The 18,271-nt window shown below is 41.1% G+C and overlaps 2 protein-coding genes across 3 annotated transcripts; one reads left to right on the top strand and one right to left on the bottom strand.

Annotated features, from left to right (window-relative positions):
- Positions 1–1,753: 1,753 nt before the first annotated feature.
- zc3hc1 (zinc finger, C3HC-type containing 1) lies at positions 1,754–7,210 on the bottom strand. The gene is made up of 10 exons (XM_018747240.1): positions 6,990–7,210; positions 6,543–6,651; positions 5,914–6,064; positions 5,661–5,744; positions 5,387–5,514; positions 4,962–5,110; positions 4,522–4,756; positions 4,212–4,415; positions 2,627–2,851; positions 1,754–2,458 (listed from the first exon to the last, which is right to left on the bottom strand). Exons 1-10 carry the CDS (start codon positions 7,190–7,192, stop codon positions 2,387–2,389), a joined length of 1,560 nt encoding a protein of 519 aa, XP_018602756.1. The 5' UTR covers positions 7,193–7,210; the 3' UTR covers positions 1,754–2,386.
- Positions 7,211–7,923: 713 nt separating this feature from the next.
- On the top strand, positions 7,924–17,577 carry klhdc10 (kelch domain containing 10). Of its 2 annotated transcripts, XM_018747460.1 has the most exons (10): positions 7,930–8,126; positions 10,992–11,084; positions 13,731–13,952; positions 14,240–14,394; positions 14,540–14,688; positions 14,939–15,023; positions 15,159–15,225; positions 15,365–15,412; positions 15,570–15,709; positions 16,606–17,577. In XM_018747460.1, exons 1-10 carry the CDS (start codon positions 8,033–8,035, stop codon positions 16,813–16,815), a joined length of 1,263 nt encoding a protein of 420 aa, XP_018602976.1. In that variant the 5' UTR covers positions 7,930–8,032; the 3' UTR covers positions 16,816–17,577. The 2 variants fall into 2 exon arrangements, with proteins under 2 accessions (XP_018602977.1, XP_018602976.1); XM_018747461.1 differs by lacking the exon at positions 10,992–11,084 and having other exon boundaries at positions 7,924–8,126.
- The last annotated feature ends 694 nt before the right edge of the window (positions 17,578–18,271 follow it).

Raw genomic sequence — 18,271 nt, 5'->3', positions numbered from 1 at the left:
ATGTCAAAAAGAAAACTCCTGAATGAGATCAAGTAAAACCATTAATCACTATGACACCATAAGCATGAAATAAGCATACAAAGAGTTCGCAGCTGCACAAATTTGAGCAGTGCTTATCTATCTATCTATCCATCCCCAAAAAGCAAACACCAAATGAGGAAAGGGAAAGTCAGACAACTCATGGCATTCCCTCACATGGGTATCAGAAGAGGTTTTCCATCCCCTTCTTCCACACATATCTTTGGACTGTGGGAGGAAATCTATGCGAACATGGTAAGTACATGCAAACTACACACAGAGTGAGCCAGATTCAAACCTACATCCTAACACAGAGCCCAGGAGCTGTGAGGTAAAGGGCATTACCTGCTGTGCCACCGAGTAAAAAAAACAAGATTTCAATTCAGTACAGCTTCCTCCACTGCAGATGTTTAATTTGGCAAAATGTTTACTTCCATAAAAAACATGTTGTTTTTATTTAGGCATTCAAGCACCCCCTCCACTCCAGTAAAAGTAACACAGTGGCCATGTTGTCTCTGCAACAGGATGGAATTACTTCACCTGGCAGCAGACACTTCCAGTTACACCGAATAACCTCATCTTTTGGTACCGATGGAAGAGGGACCCCACCCTACAAGCTGTATTTTAATGTTTATGTATTTAAATAAGTCATGGGTGATCCATAGTTCCCTCTGTGTTAGACATAATTTAAGAGGAAAGTGAAAGTTGACTGCTGTGTAGTCATGAGCAACAACATACACTGCCAATGGACTAATTAAAGAAAATCCACCAAATGTAAATAGCATAATCACTTTGTAAAATATATTTGTTAACAATAAGTGGTGCCAAAAAAAAAAAAAAAAAAAAATCAGTGCCGTTTTAATTCCTACCGTGATTCTGCTCCTGAGGCATCAAAAGAAAATTGTTTTACAGTTCAGCAATCCTCCTTATCTCCTGAGATGAGGAGCCTTCCTGTCTGATAAGTCACACTGCACCATCGCTGGACTAACCTGATCTTTGGAATCGGATAACAGGCCTGCAAGTTCTGTTCAGCTGTGTCTGGCACAATTCTGGAAAGAAACACCTTTATGCAAGTGAATAATTTATGCAGCAACCTTAAATAACCTGTGAAAACACACCTGCAGTATAGCCAAGGGTCAAGGTGCAGTCTCAGGAATAAGAACATGAAAGGGGCAGTACAGTGTTTATCATTGCTATTTAGGATTCCCACTCAGTCCCACCCCTAGTAGTTTCTGGAGTGAAGTTTCAGTGTGACATTTCATAAAATCCATCAAACAGATCCAGGTTTTATCATTAGAAAAGATTTGCGACATATAGGGAAGCTTTTCATAATGCTTTTGTTAAATTTACAAATGTAATACAAATATGAATAGCTGTTATCTGTATACCGTAAAAAAATTAAGTTATATATACTGTATATTGTAGCAGCAGGTCACTGTTTAGGGCTGCCCCTTTATCATGTGAAACCATTCCGGGATTGAATCCAACTCCTGTAAAGTCAAAGTATGAAAGTACCTTGAGTTATACAACTAGTTTTCCTTCTGCATGACTACCTAAATTTCTGTTAACTTTCTAGTCTTACATTGCAGGTTTCCCTGGACAAAGGTGTCAGAAAAATAAAAGATAATAAATAAAATAAAAGATCATAATAGGGTAAAAGTAATGCAGAATATAAACGTAATGGAAAAAAGTCATTTATTAAAAAAGCTTGAAACAGATGTTTTTAATGGTTGTATTCTAATCAAAATAGATTTCACAAAAGGAAAATATGCAATAGGAAAGAGTTAACTCCTGCAAACAATTAGTCTACAGCTCAATCCTATACGCTGACATTTGACTCAGGTCAGTAAGAAAATGGATTTAGGTTGTTGAAACAGCAGTTACACTTCAGTGTTTAAAAAGTATACAACAATTCATAAAATGTAAACAACTATCTCCAGTCTCTGTGCTTTCTAGTCTCTGCACACTTCTCCTCAAACCTTGTTTTACACACTTAATTCTCATTCCGTCTGCCGTTTACACATTCAGTCCATTGTATGTGTTCTTATTGGTACAGTATAGTTGATAAAATCTCTCCCCCTTAACTCTGCCTAAACTGAGATGGTCTTAGGATCCTGAAAAATGAAAACTGTCCACATGTTAAAATAGTACGATAGAACAAGCACTGTTTTGGCCTATGTTCAGAACTGCTGCTCTGGCACACTTGATGCAACCAGTATGACACACAATCTCCTCTTTTTCAGACAGAAATTATGGTTCACCAAAAGGGAAGTGTATAGGAAGGAAGGGGTAGAGGTGAAGCTCTGACACCAGGTAATGACTCTACAAAAAAAGACTTAACAGCAAATACTGCATACAAACTGCAGATCTACTGGGTAGAGGAAGAAAGCTGCCACTGGTGAAAGATCTTAAACACTCCCTTGGATTTGTCATGAAGGCCCTAAAGGACAAAAGAAAATGAGAAATTACAGTACAAAAGAAATTTAAAATACAAAGATTTCTTTCCTTTTTTAAGCAGTAGCCTTCCAGAAAGAATGACATTGCAAATCTTTGATCGAAAGGTTGGTTCCCATGTTCTCCCTGGACAGGCACCACTATGTGACGTTACCTGAGAAGAACTGGGCCCAGCTGGGCTGATGGGCCTCTTCAGGGATAGAAACAGCTGGAGAGCTGCCCTCCAGCCTTGTATTGGGCGTTCCAAGTCAAACAGCGAGGATTGTGTTTCATCAAGTTGCAGTTCCTTGTTGGCATCCCCATCAACTGTGGTCACCCACGGACACCAGTCTCTATGCTGTGCAACTGGGTCAAACACACCCCTATGCATGGAGGTTTCCTGGAAGCGCAAAAAGGTGTTTTCAATCACTACTAGGCGCATATCTAATTTCATAAAATTGTATAACTGTATTACATTTATTCATTTAGCAGATGCTTTTTCTCTGAAGCAACATATTTCTCTGAGTAAACAAAAGTGTATTTTAGAAACTTGATTGGGACAACTTCACCACAGGTGGTGAAGCATGGAATTCTTGCTAGGGTACAGGGAGTGATCAGACCCATTAGGAATTAGAGTGTAGGCCATAACCAGAGTTCTGAACTTCATACAGACAGCTACCAGAAGCCAATTAAGAGAGACAAGCAGGGGAAATACAAAGGAATCCATTGGCAGATTCTCACAATTCTTGCAACAGCATTCTGAATCAGATGGAGAGGCTTGATAGAATCTACTAGATAGGAGACAGTTGCAGTAGTGCAGCCAGGACATCACCACGGTTTGGACCAAAAGCTGTGTAGAGTGTATTGTGAGACATTGGCAGAAGGCAGATCAAGCTATGGATTCGGTGTGCTGGGAGAAGCATAGTCTTGAGTTGTTACTCCCAAGCTTTTGATCAATGAAGCATATACAGAGTTTCTAACAGGTGGCTGGATCTACTGGGAGATGAAAGACCTCAGTTTTGAACGGACTGTGCTGTAGACGAAACTCAGTCATCCAAGCAGAGATGTCTGAGAGGTAAGCTGCAACATGAGAGGATACTTCTATCGCGGATGGGGTAAAAGAGAAGAAGAGCTAGGTATCATCAGTATAGCAATGAAAGGAGAACCTCCTGCAGGAAATAAAGACAGGAAGTGGTGTAGCTGGAGAAGACTAAGAAGCCACTGACCCTGCAGAACACCAGTTCAGAAAGACTAAGGGGAAGAAAGGGTGCATCTTAAACCACCTTGTAGGATCTATCTGATAAGTAAGACTCAAACCATTTCAGTGCTGATCCTTTGATTCCAAACTATTCTAGAGAGAAAAGCAGGATCTGGTGGTTGACAGTGAAAATGGTGCAGAGAGGACAAATACAATGATGACTGAAGGAATGAAGGCTGCTTTAACCAAATGGAGAATATAAGCTGCACATTCAGGAGTGTTGAAAAAAAAGGGAGAAGAGGAGACTGGACTGAAATTCTGACCTGTACTGAATCCAGAGAAGGTTTCTTTAACAGTGGTGATATGTCAGCAGTTTTAAAGTAAGATAGGAAGCAACCAGAAAACTGTGAAAAATTCAATTTAGAAGAAATAAAAAATAAATATTGTGGAAAATGACTGTAAGGGAAGAGAATGGACATGATCAAGGAAGCAGGTGGTGGCTCAAGGTGACAGCAGAAGTTACACTATGGACCATAAAAAAGTTTGCACTGTGTTGCCTTACCGAACTGCTGGAGGAGGAAAGCCGCAGACGCTTGGCTTTCCGCTGTGGGCTGGAAGGTACCTCTTGCCCTGCCGTGTCTCCCTGTCCTCGACTGCGAGTGACAGGCCTTTTGCCCCTAATCATTGGGCTGGGCAGCTCTTCACTAGGGCTGGGCGTGTCTCTGCTCCGCATTCGGCCCATCACTGGAGACGGGCTAGATTCCATCTGAAAAAAAAAAAGGTGTTTTCTACATATTCATATTTGGTAGCATTTTGAAACTTTTTCCTTAAAGACCTATGGTTTCAGAGCTCTGAGCTCTCGACAGACAAACCTGCTCATGAGTGCGCATGATGTCCTGGCTGCGTAGCTTCATGCGGCATGTGGGGGAGGTGGGGGTTAGTCTGTCCCCTCGCACTTCCTGTCCAGACACAGGAGTGGTGGGGGCTTCAAAGGAGCTATCCGTGTCAGCAATCATACCCTCTATTTGATGGAAACTCCAGAGTCCCACTTTGCGCAAACAGTAGGAGCAGGTGAGAATGGGCAGGTGCAAAGAACTCAGGGAAGGGCTGCAGGAAGAAAAGAAAATAATGTGCAACTCTATATCTGACATTAATGTATTATTAATGTGAATAATAAACTCCTACAGAGGTTACACTTCGTTCAAATTTTTAAAAATGTAGATTATGTAACATTTACAAGTACTACAGAAGGTCCCCCTGAGAACTGAATGAGTCAAAGCACTGTGAGTAAGGATGCCCTGTTTTCTGTTACCTGGCAGCCCAACCACAAAGGGCCACAATGCAGGCGGCTACCTGCACAGACAGTGGCTCGGCACTTAGCTGAACCAGGGGGGAGTCACCTTTTTGTTGCTCATCCTCTACCAGCTGGAGCAGCACTCCAATGGCTTCCTCGGTTAAGGACTGGGGAGCAGAGCAGACACTTGTTACATGGTACAGCGGAAACCAAATACTGTAAATAAAACCCAAACACAAAAAAATGTACAATTCAGAGAACCCATATTTTTGCTTCTGGCATTCAGTGAATATTATCAAAAAAAAAAATACTGAAATATTGTGGGTGCAAAAAGGAAATGTTTAACTCATGCAACACATGAAGATTTTTTTTCTTCAGGCTGCTGCCATTAATCTCAGTTATTGGACATTCTGACCTTCCAGTGCCAATGCAGTTATTCTCACCATAGCTTTCAGGTCCTCAGGCTTCATTGCTGGAAGCTGCAGTTCCAGCAGACAGGCGCTCCTGAAGCGTTCCAGGAAGCTACTGAGCAGCACTTCAGGCTCACTGATTGGGACCCTCCAGAACCGGTCTGAAATGATATAGAACCATGCAGATGGCTCAGCTTGTTCATTCAGCAACCAAGTAAAAGACCCAGCCCATCTATACAGAGCAGACAAGAGCCACGCAAAGTGTGCCAAAATCCAGATTACAATAATCTTTTTCTCACCACTTTACCTGGACATGGACAGTCTGGCCAGAAGCAGAACTTTTCATGTTGGGACTGTAGTAATTTGGTTAACTCTGACAGGTTTTCTTCATCTAAAAACAAACAAACAGGTATGAGTTTAGTCAACCATACATATTCTATTAACATGTCACTACAATACATTTAACAAAAATTGTAGAATTCAAGAGAAATTGTAACAGTTCTGATACTGAACTATCTACTAAAAGGTACCACAAAAACATGCATTATTATTATTATTACATTTCTGAATGTCTCTAGTTGGCTGCAGTGACACACAGAGAAAGGCCTGGCAGCTGGAGCATTTCAGCATGTCGCAGTCAACGTTGATCCAGCCGTACCGTGCACACTTTAGCGGGGAGAGAGCACTTGGCTTTCCTGCCCATTTCATACAGTACTCAAAGTCAAGGATTGAAAGACATGAACACACATGCAAAAAAAACATCAGTGGATATATAACATCCTGTCTTGTATAAAAAAACCCCAAAAAAGTATTATCATCAGAAAATATTTGCTCAGAGGAGTAATACACAAATACTGGGAGGATAAATGAGGTTTGCTTGAACATAAGAGGGCATGTCCTCTTTTGTTACACCTACGCAACAAATGACATGAAATCAAATAAAGTTTTTTAGTCATGAAAAACACTGGTAACATTTTTTTTTTTTTTTTTTATTATAACAGACAACTAAAAAGTTCTCCCAAAGGAAATTACACAAAATATGTTATCACCAGAAGTAGGATTAAAATCCACACCTCCAGCGGAGATTGCAACAAAACTACTGTGCATTAGAGCGCATGGCAATCCCGAAAAAAGAAAACAGTAGGATTGTTCAGAAAGTAAATGTGCAGTTTATAGCTGTGGAGGATATTGTGTAGGACTCGACTCGAGAAAAGAAGCCTTCTTTGCTCACGGCTTCACTGGGCCTTTGGCTGGTGCCATTTGGGTCCGCTGCCGGTGTAGCCTGGTCCTGATCTACCCTGGAAGGAACAGCATTCTCACTACACCAGCAAGTATATGACCGTACTCTTCACGTTTGGTCTTGACTTGAGTGTGATTTATAATAACAAATTACAGAGAGAAAATGGACAATGAAAACACAATTAGAATTTATACGTACATAACAGTATGCTTAACAAGACAGCCTATCTGGGCGAAGATGTTAATTAAGAGTTTTTAAGTGAAAACGAGGAGTCTGCTCGGGGGGGAGGGTCACTTGAGGTCCTCCTCCCACTGCCCGCCCCTGGCCTGGCCGGTTTGCAGTCACAGAGCAGTGGCGCCAAAAATGAGCCTATTTGCGGACTTCAGAGGCACTTACTGATTCCGTGTAACGTCGTCAGATGCCATGCCTTCATTGAGAAGTTCGCGGACTTTTTGTCCGGAGACTTGAGGGGACTTCGTTTTTTCGTGTAAGTCATCCAGAGAACTACTGCGGCTTTCGAGAGTCGCCATGTTCGGTCCTACGCCTAATTCCTTCCCCTCACAATACTTTACTGTATGACCATTCATGGTGGGTTCCATCCTAGCACCTTTACGTTTTCATTTACGTTAATTCATTTAGCATACGCCTTTCACCAAAGCGAGATACAGCTCCACGTATAAAAGGAGCATTCTTCATCAGACGAAGAGCTTTAAATACAAACGCAGTATTATTACCAATACAAATAAATTGAACTGAATTAATGTTCGTTCCTACAATTAATTCCTTCCCCATCGCAAGACAACATTACAAACAAAGGAAAGTTCCGTGTTGGCTCTTTTCACATGCATTGTGTTTGTGGTCCCTTGAATCAAACGCTACTTGCGCTGATATAATACAAAAAATACATTTAGAATTTTTTAAACAACTGAGTAAACAATACAATACAAAGCTGCCAAGTTTGACACCTAACAGCTAGAACTAGGAATATTTTCTAGGGTTAAGATAATTTAACTATAACTTGACATTTTACTATAAATTCAGATTACATTAGTGTTACACAACAAGTAACACTAATAAAACAAAGATTCCAAACATTTGCAAAACACATTCGAGATACACTCTCTTCCACCTCCAACACTTTGCCAGTGTTGTGCTTTTTTTTGTTTTTTTTTTTTTTTTTTTTTTTTTTTTTAACCTTACAAAACGTCAGAGCAACGAGCTTACTGATTGGTCAGCAAGCTCAAATCTCAAAACAAGGTGCTTTCTGATTGGTCAGCGGTATTTAAGAACAGCGCATAGCCGCAGATGTTTTTTTTTTTTTTTTTTGGTACGACGTTTGGAATGTGAGGGCGACGCGTTATTAAACGTATCGGTCTCAGTATTTAAAGTATTTTAATTTAATGTAAGCGGCGTCGCGCTTGTCCGACAGTGTGAGAAAGATGTCCTCTGCCGACAGCGCTGAGAATGCGCGCGGCTCGGGGCAGCTGAATCGCTTCGAGAAGCTGTCGGGGAGGCCTCCTCTGAGAGCCACAGGTCAGTCGAGTCGGCACCTGCTGGAAACATGGCCCCTGCTTTCTTTTTCATTTAAATATATGAAAACTACTAGTTAATACCTGAGATACGAGCTCAGTGGTGTCTCCGACCAGCGGAGATTTGCTGGACCGTATCATACTCGTGTAACTCTGCATATTTCACGAGAATCAGAGTCTGTTGACGTGGAGAAGTAACCTGCCTGGCTGCCCTGCCTGCGTCCTGCGGAGCGCAACAACAATCCGTTTATATTATTTATTGCGGTTTTACTCGATTGGAATGCGTTGACCTGCTCGAGGGGGTGGTGTAGATTTTTATAAGTGCCGAATAGTTAAGCAAAGACAAAGAGCAGGCGGAGCTGGTTACTTGTTTCTAATAATGTGTTGTATATATTCGTGTCGCTATGCTGTGCAGTTCAGTTGGCCGCGTTATGATGAACCAGCGGTTCTGGGTGACAGTCAGTTTCTAGCTTCAAGCTAGAAACAAGCTAAGCTTGTTCAGATTTACCAATAAAATCTGTGTGTCATGGTCTGCTGGGACGTTTGATTCGGTGACTACTGAATTAGCATACAGCTTCATTGATTGACCTCACTACTAGTATTTATTAACCTTAGCTTAGGCTTAGTTTTTCTTCTTCCAGCGACATGATTCCAGTTACTTTTTATGTGGCCTCGTAAAGTTTCCTTCGCGATCAGGAAAATCTTGTCTTTTTCCATGTGTCTGACACCTTTTTTACTCGGTCAATTTACAATGTCACATCAACTTTACAGTGAGTTACGCACTTGTGCTGCAGTGTGTGTTACTGTATCAGTTCAGGGTGAGTACCTTGATTAAGGGTACAGCAGGAGGGATGGGGTTTGAAACAATGGATTTTAGATTTCGAGACAGCAGCGCTAGAAGATACATGACCTTCTGTCCCATTAATGCTGACCTTTACTCCTACAGTGCTGTCTGTGTGTCCTAAAACCTTGAGTTTCAGGCTCATTTGTGCCAGTGTCAGTTGGCCAAACACTCAATAACACACTCCAGAAATGTGCCACACTACTGGATACAAACTGACAAGGTGGTGTTTACTGTTAAGAATACCATGTATTGACATTCAGTATCAATGTATTGACTGCTTATTTTTACATGATCATTTTCATAAGGTTTGGTGTGTAGGATTATTAGATTGATCCTTATCGGTACAAACAAAAATTAAAGATGGAAGAAATTTTGGTCCCTGCAGCTGTGCTCAGTTTTTTTTTTTTTTTTTTTGACTCAATAATGTATGTGTGATAATGAAGAAAGCTTTTCGCATGATTTGACATCATTTGACTTCCATGTGTTCATGTATATTTGGTCTTTCCCTGCTTGTCATCTCATTCTGAGGACATGCACATATTCCTGGTTGTTACTAGAGGGTTTGAAAATATGACATTGAGCTGCAAGGCCAGGTGTGAGAAAAAGAAGGCTTGGGAGAGAGGTGAAAGAGTCTGTTTACATCCTATGTATTCATCATCAGCTTCTGGAACATTGAAAGATCATTATTCCTCACATTTTCAACAAGTGCTTCTCTGAGAGCATCACAACTGCAAGCTCTGACACAGCATCCTTCAGAAATAGTCTCTGCTGGGGTTTTATGTGGAAACTGCAGTTCTGCAAGGGGGCTATCATTCCCGGACAAGTTTCATTCAGGAGGATTGTGGGTGCCTGACTGTGGCTGGGATTAAACTGTAGCTCTCAGGTTTCTTGTACGTGTCTGTAGGTGCACAAGTTTTCTAAAGAGTGCAAGTGACTACTGGTCTTTGCACTTCAAACTCACATTTGACTTGTTGCACACACTCGGGTATAACAGTGTTAAACTAAGCAACAGGAAACCAGCCCAAAATTTAAATACAACAGATTGTATCTGATTGCAGGTACTGTTTAAATGTTGCTATAGGAAGAAATGGCTGCTTTATTAAAACAGTTTGCAGTCTTGTATCAGACTGATAGGGGTGAAGTATGAGAGCTGGCATTTCTCTAGTTACTTGGTGGCCACCTCAGATATCTGTGGGGGTGTGATGAGTCATGTGGGTTGGGTTGAATGTTTTATCTGGAGCGTAAAATATTGCACATGGTTTATCGGTAGTTTCCATGCACAGAGGAGTTTCTCTGCCCTGGATCTTGCCATCTTTCTGTGCATGACATTGTTTTTGGCTGTTAATAACTTGATATTCATTGGAACATAGTTTTATGTGGTGTTCTCCATGGTTTTATTAAACATATTTCCACAGCTGGAGATTTTCTTAATCTGTTCTGGAACATTATTTATTTGGTTTGAACTTGCAGCTTTCTGGTTGCAAGATGTGCGCAATTTCTACAGCTTGTTTTCAGAACCAGCAGAATGACTGAATTATGTGAAGTGTTTTTTTTATTCTACTTTTTTTTTTTTTTACTGAATTTAATCACACTCGGTGCCTCTTGCAACAAGGTTTGTTGTGGTAATTTTCAAGGAAGACTTTCATCCTACACAAAATGTTGCGGTGATATTGATTCTTAGATCATCAGATATTGGTCTCTAGTCTTTTTTTTTTTATTTTTTTTTTTTTCTCCTGTATTTTTTTTACTTTCCTGGACATTTGTTGCAAAAAATCTTAAGGCTGGGGATTTCAAATTTGTAATGCTTTTATTTTGCATGGTTACTGGTACTGTTTTCTGTATTAGTTTTCCTCTTGGTTGCCAGTGAGTTTTGAGCAGGGTTATTAACAGGTGCCTGGGTTTACTGTGTGTGTCTGTGTGCGTTTTGTTTGTTTTTTTTTTTTCTTTTCTTTTCTTTTCCCTCATTTTGCCATCGTCTTGCGTCTGTTTGTCTGACTTACTCATTGCTGGTGGTTGTGGTGACAGGCTCTAAGAAGAAGGTTCGGTGGCTGCAGGCTCGACGCATCTTCGTCCACCCTTGCCCCAGCCTGCGGATCCCTCACAGGTTTTTGAGAGAAGGTGGGTAATGGGCCCGCTGAAAAAAAATCCAACGGTTCGAGCCTCCACATTTTTCCAGCCTTCCCTGCAGGAGCGAAGGCTTTTGTCTGTTCCTGACTTTTTCTTCCTTACTGGGGTACAGGGTCCTGCTTTCTCCATGTTTCCAGTGCCATGTGTATTAATGGTGTTGCTACACGTGCCATTTTAATCACTACAGGCTTGTTTTCATCTCTGTACATGTGTTTGTGTCAGGCATGAATGGAATTGTCTCAGGTGTCCTCCTTTCTCTGACGTTTTTTGAAATTGTTGCCGTCTCTCCTGTCTTTTGTTCTTCTGTTTCGTTTTGCCAAGGAAGGTGTCGGTTATACACTGCTGCTTGTTTTTTGCACAGTGTCTTTCCAGATATGCAGACAATGCATATGTCAAACAGAGCAGGTTTTACAGCTGGCTGACTGGACTAATTTACTGTAGTTGTACTAACCAAGATCTGAGCAGATGGGAAGGACTTGAACGAGGTTAATGGATGTTAACTTGACTGAACCTGCAGTGTTGACTACTTTGTTGAAAGGAGATACACTGACCATATATAATGAGGTCCCGTACAGCAACAAAAACCACTTCAACAGCCTATCAAAATATGTAGGCTTTTATCATACAACAAGGTTATTTAGCGCAGCAGCATTTCTTCCTGTTACCCAGTCATTTTAATTACACAGCAGGCACTTTTATTTTCTTAACAGCTTGTATAAGACATTGTGTCTCAAACCCAAAAGGATTTTTGTCCCCGAGTGCTATCAATCTGTATATTTGCTGGCTAAGTCTAGTGTATTACTGTGGAAATGGTAACCACTGGTGTAACTGTTTAGAGTAAAGCAGAGGTTTATGGAGGATGGACTTCTGTCTTTTAATATGGATACTGGATGGAGACATTTTTGACTAGTTTATCGACACTTCAACAAAAAACTACTGTGTACTTCCTACCCCTTGTAACACTGACAATCTAAAAATTATAACCATGAATTAAGGTAATTATAAATAAATGAGAAAAATGCAGACATTTCTCTGAAGTTCAGCATAGCACTGACTAAAGTGCATTTCACACAGGAGAGCACTTTAGAGGCAGACATGAATTCTTGAGGCCTAGGTAGTTACCACCACTGTTTTTTACACGTGCACATTACACAAGTAGATGCCTATAGAGGTGATCGTGGCAGATGGTGTAATGCAAATTTATGGAGCTGTTACAAGATTAGGAGAGAAGTGGGTCTGGAAGAGATGAAGGGCCATGGCTGTAACTGCTACACTTGCTTCTGCCTGCACTACTAAGTTATTTTAAAATGGCTCAAGTAACACAATTATTTAAATAACCACTTTTAACATGAATTCTCTTACACTGCCATGAATAAAGCCTTACTCACACAAGCAAATGAACATCATGTAATGTTAAGTATTTGTCAGTAGCACCATGCAGTACCTCTAAGGGCATAATGTCCACATGCTTTGCAGAGTGAAAGACATACCTTGCCTAGCACTTTATGCTTCATGGATAAACTCCAGACCATACATAGGATGACGAATGAAGGAAAATGTCACAAACAACAAATATGCATCATATGTTCCAGGTATAAAATGTGTTGGTTATCATAAAAATACCTTCTGTTTTTTTTTTTTTTCCATGGCTTTTTTGGCACCCATAAGAAACAATGGGCATTTGACCCCTTCACAATGGGAAAAATCACCTAAGAAGGTTGTTTAATTTACAAATTAATGTTATGTGAGGATAACTTTGTTGGGTTATTTGTTTTTGATTGAAAATAGGTGACCTAATTTAGTTGAACTGGAGGAAATTATATTTGATGATTTACACATGTAACAGCAAGATGCCAAGCTTAAGAAGTGTGATATAAAATATTTGGTGGCTGAAAAATCTGAGGATAGCTGGCAATTGTGGTGTCTGTAGGGTTAGGATCAATTTTCAAATAATATGTGAAATACAGGAACTGAACTAGAGTTTTAAAAGAATAAGAGAAACAAAAGGCCAAATAAAGACAAAAAATAATAAATTCTTGTAAGACAAGTTGGTTATGCAGTAACTAAATGGTAATAGACTCAAGAATAGTAAACTGATCTGAGGGAATTTTTTTTTTTTTTTTTTTTTAAATAAAAAAACCATGCTTTTAGTTCTTTCTGGATGGAGATTTTCTGTAGTATTAGAACAGTATTTACAGTACAGTTAATCCTGGCACACAACTCGGCAATGTAATGAGAACATGTTTTCTTATCTGTTCCATCACTGGTTATAACCAGTCACATAGCACACCACAGTAAATGACTTGTACCTTTACTTGTTAATGACAGTGATTGTGACCATTTCTGAATTTTATAATTTTCGTTTCAGGGTTGGCTATTTACTCAGAGGTGCTTCTATATATATTAAGTGGTTTTTTTAATAATAAGGAAAAAAAAAAAAAAATTGTGGTTCTTGCTTGCTCTTTCGCTGCTTTCACTATGGGGAGCAGCAGATTCTTTTTGCGCAGTGGGGTCCCCTTGTCCATAAAATGAAAGTGTGCTGATGGAGAATGCTCAGCAGTGTGCTCCTCATCTTATAGAGGGTATTTGAGATACAATGGCATTTCTAACCCTCCTGCTGCTGCTTTTGTGTCACAGGTCACCGTACTCCCCCAGCTCGAAGTGGACACCGGTGCGTGGCAGACAGTGCCAACCTGTACGTATTTGGAGGGTACAACCCAGATTACGACGAGTCGGGGGGCTCAGAAAATGAGGACTATCCTCTGTTCCGGGAGCTGTGGCGGTACCACTTTGCCACTGGAACCTGGCAGCAAATTCGTACAGAAGGTTATATGCCCACTGAGCTGGCCTCCATGTCAGGTGGGTGGTTCAGTACAGTTTGTTATGTCCAAAAATGCTTCAACTGATCTGTTACTCTAAGCTAAACTTCATTCGTAACATTAAATCTGACGGATTTCTGAAACACTTTTTTTTTTTTATTCCACTTCAGCAGAAAGTGTCCTCTGTACCTTGTTTTTGTACCTTTCTGTAGACTGATCCACTGAAGAATAATTGGCAAGAGGGCTGCTTTACAGGCTGTTGTACATTTCAATGTGTACTGGGTACCATCTTTAATTATACTCCGTTCTTGTGCACATGGCTTTCAGCTGTTCTACATGGAAACAACTTGCTAGTGTTTGGTGGCACTGGGATCCCATTTGGGGAGAACAACGGCAACGATGTCCACGTCTGCAATGTCAAGTATAAACGTTGGTCCCTGCTTAACTGTCGGGGGAAGAAGCCCAACAGAATTTATGGACAGGTAAAGCAGCTTTGTCCTGATGTGTAGCTTTCCCCGCTTGAGAGGATGTGAAAAGATTGCTGAACTTTAGGGAGGGAGGTAGCAGAGAAAGGGTGCTTGAATTGCAAGGCAGCTTTTTCATTTTCACATTGGTTCTGTCCCCAAGGCAATGGTCATCATCAACGGCTACCTGTATGTGTTTGGTGGAACTACGGGTTACATCTACAGCACAGACCTGCACAGGCTGGACCTCACCACCCGAGAGTGGACCCACCTCAAACCCACCAATCCTCCTGATGACCTCCCTGAGGAGAGGTATGTTTCTGTTCCTTCAATACCAAGAGGGTCTGAATAGAGCTGGTATGAGGCTTTGAGAATGTAGGGTTTTTATGAAAATATGCTAGACTCAGTCCTAGGAGGGGACCTGCTGTTCTATGCTGTGAAATGGTGCTAAACCTGAATTACATCTATGAATATCTTTTTAACAGACAAGTTGTTCTTGTAATGAAAGCCTCTGCTAAATTTATTTTGAGCAGTGAGTAAGGAGCTGTTGTCTTGTTCACAGGTACAGGCATGAAATAGCACATGATGGGCAAAGGATATACATACTGGGAGGTGGAACCTCTTGGACTTCCTACCCTTTAGATAAGGTACTAAAATGTAGCCTCATGGAAACAATATGGGATGAGACTTTTTAACCTTAGATGCTTGTATTTCCAGTTAAAATACTGTCATAGGTGACACTAGAAAATGAACATAGCCACCCTTTGCTGTTCACTCCTCAGATACATGCATACAACCTGGAGACTAATTCGTGGGAGGAAATCATCACCAAACCACACGAAAAAATAGGTTTGTCTATATTACTGGAGCCAGAAGTACAAGTCTAGCTAAAAATGCACATTGTGTTGGAATGTTGCTGGTCTGCACTGGCTGTATGAAATGTGATGTCACACATACATTGTTGACAGCTCTGTGCCACTTTCCACAGGGTATCCAGCTGCAAGGAGGTGCCATAGCTGTGTACAGATTAAGAATGGTGAGTTCCCTGAACTTTATTCTGGTGGGGAAAGATTGAAGAGCCACATGCATTCCATGTTTGCGTGTGTATGTGCGCACCCCCTGAGTGGTGGCTTCCCAGGATTGTGTCTACAACCCTCTGTTTCAAGCTCATCACTTCTCTCTTGCCCAACCAGATGTATTTGTGTGCGGTGGCTATAATGGGGAGCTGATTCTGGCTGACTTGTGGAAGGTCAACTTGCAGACATTCCAGTGGACAAAGTTGCCAGCAGTTATGCCTGAGCCTGCCTACTTCCACTGCGCAGCTGTGACGCCGGTTAGTTCAGCAAAGACCATATGGTTTTACTTCCTGCTCAATTGCCCTTGCTTAATTTATCCATTATTCCATTGTCATTAGTTGCTTGTCCAAGGTGCATGTGGTCTATAAAATGGCCTCAGATTTCTTGGCCATAATGCAACCAAGCAGAGTAGTCATGAGAGCTGGCTGCACATACCATTACAGATTCCCCCCCCCATAAGTTAGGAATAGACATTGTGGGTTAAAGCCATCCTTTGGCTTTCTCCAAGTTTCAACCCATCTAGATGTAGGAAATAAGGCAACAGATGATTCATTAGATTATAATATTTTTACATTGATAAAGGGTTCAGGTTTTGTGCTCCTTTTGCCCGGTTATGCATATTTTTGTGTTGGCCTTGGATTCATGAATTCCCGCTTTGTGAAGCTCTAACCATTCAATTCTGTGGTAATTCTTGTTATACTTTTGTGACATATAGCAGCTACCATGTAAAGTTTCCATCTATACCTGTGCCTCTGCTTCAAATGGGGACCACTGTTTCTCTTTGCCAATGCTGTCTAGCCATGTTTGGCATATGCTGTCATTTTTGTGACTGTTCCCCTTGGCACATTAAGTCACTTTGCCATTTTTGTAACGGGTGCACCTACAATTTGGGCGCTGACTATTTGGCCTCTTTGGAACTCTTAGTTGCCCCATGTTACTTCAAAAACTTTAATATGAAAGTGCTAATTGTCAGACACATACTGCAAATGGCATAATGACTCACCTTTGCAGCTGCATCAAAATTAAACTCCTTTTCCATGTTTCCATTAATTTGACCAGCATTGTATCCTTTTGTGGTTGTTGTGGTTTCACCCTCACAATGGTGCCTCTGAAAAACCACAGCATCTCCAGTGTTTTTCTGTCCTACCTGCAGGCGGGCTGTATGTACGTCCACGGTGGTGTGGTGAACATCCACGAGAACAAGCGGACTGGCTCCCTTTTCAGGATCTGGCTAGTGGTACCCAGTCTGCTGGAACTGTGTTGGGAGAAACTGCTCAAGAGCTTCCCCCACCTGGCTCACCTCTCAGCTGTGCAGTTGCTCCACCTGGGCCTCACACAGGAGCTCATCGAGCGACTTAAATAGGGGCAAACCATAACTTTTGGGTTTAGGTGGATCACCCAGGACTGCGCCATCAGAACGGGCATGGAGCACAGGACTTCTGGGAGAACTCTTTGAAATCCCTCCATTGTAGCCCGCCTTAAAACCAAATCTTTGGATGCCTTTATTTTAGCTTTTTTAAAAATGGTTTTTAAGCCAAGTGGAATGTTTAGTCCTTCCTCTATTGAGAAAGATTCGCCACAGTCCTGCCCCTCGCTACCCCTTAAGTGCTGAAGACATTGAGCCCAAGGCAGAGATCTCTGAGGCTGGTTGTTGGTGTGTCTAGAAGTGTGTAGCATGGGCTGAGTAGTTGATTTCACTCTTACACATCCTTTCTCCACCTCCTCTGCACACTTGCCTTTTATCACCTCTATTTGTGAATCATGCTCTCCACTATGAATTTATGGTACATGAAAATGTTTTCATCTTACCTGTGTCCATTACTTTATATGGATCCATACTGTAACTGTAGCAGTTCTCATTTTTATTCTTTTTCCCTTCCTCCCTAACTTGAGAGGATTGCAGATTTGGTGCTGATCCCTGGCTGTCTTATTTAAAGATGGGTTGCAGTTTCTCTTTTTTAATACCTAGTAAAGACACAGATGGGTCAGCCTTCAGCAAATGTCAGTCATCTCACAGGGCGTTGTCTTACCCATCCTTATTTTGTTACCTGTAGCCGTTTCACCAAATGTTACATCTTAAGCTCCTTAAAACATTTAAATAAAATATCTGCCCTTAAGTCTTAAATGGACCCAAATGGCCTGTACTTGCCCTCCCCTCAGACTGACACTGGCTCCTCATGTTATGGACAACTGAGTTGGGAAATTTTGAAGATAAACTATTTTGCATCTACTTTTAGTTACCTTCTTGGCTTAATGTATTTTATAAACTTTCTGCATATTGCAGAGTGAAAGCGATGTTTGTGTTCAGCCTTAAGTTGGCAGAAAACCACAATAGTGTGAAACTGACTTCATTTAAGTCAATTCCACAGTGCATACAGCTCAATCCTAGTATTTGGTTGGAGATCAATAACAAGCTGAGAAATACAGCATTTGTTTATGCAGTGAAAGTCAGGATTGAACAGGAGTATGGGAAAACTAGGCATGTTAGGTCATTGTAAAATAATTTTAATGTAGAGGAAAGTTAATACATTGGAAAGTACTATTAGCAATATTAATGTAAGGTTTTTTTACAGAACCTAATCCATACATTGGAATGCAGGGGCACAGCAGATCATGCTGGTGCATCACAGCTCCTGAACTAGATAGTGGGTGTGGGGTTTCAGTCCAACTGAGGATGTGGAGTCTGCATGTTCCTCCCTGTGTATTCATCCATCCAAGCCATAGATTAATCGATACATCTATATTAAGACTTAATTTAATAGACAAAGCTGAAAATGGTCAGAAGCTGACAAACATTGCATATCATGAGAATGGTCAGC

This window comes from Scleropages formosus, chromosome 2 (genome assembly GCF_900964775.1).
Source record: "Scleropages formosus chromosome 2, fSclFor1.1, whole genome shotgun sequence".
Taxonomy (NCBI): Eukaryota; Metazoa; Chordata; class Actinopteri; order Osteoglossiformes; family Osteoglossidae; genus Scleropages; species Scleropages formosus.
This window is presented reverse-complemented; position numbering and strand designations above follow the sequence as displayed.

Bases quoted from the DNA above. Each gene is read 5' to 3' on its own strand.
- zc3hc1 (XM_018747240.1), bottom strand. From the start codon at position 7,192: ATGGAACCCACCATGAATGGTCATACAGTAAAGTATTGTGAGGGGAAG. The intron at 5,111-5,386 runs GTGAGAATAACT...TCTGCTCCCCAG, and splicing joins CTGAGGACCTGAAAGCTATG to TCCTTAACCGAGGAAGCCAT. The intron at 4,416-4,521 runs GTTTGTCTGTCG...TTTTTTTTTCAG, and splicing joins TCATGCGCACTCATGAGCAG to ATGGAATCTAGCCCGTCTCC.
- klhdc10 (XM_018747460.1), top strand. From the start codon at position 8,033: ATGTCCTCTGCCGACAGCGCTGAGAATGCGCGCGGCTCGGGGCAGCTG. The intron at 11,085-13,730 runs GTGGGTAATGGG...TTTGTGTCACAG, and splicing joins TCACAGGTTTTTGAGAGAAG to GTCACCGTACTCCCCCAGCT. The intron at 13,953-14,239 runs GTGGGTGGTTCA...CATGGCTTTCAG, and splicing joins TGAGCTGGCCTCCATGTCAG to CTGTTCTACATGGAAACAAC.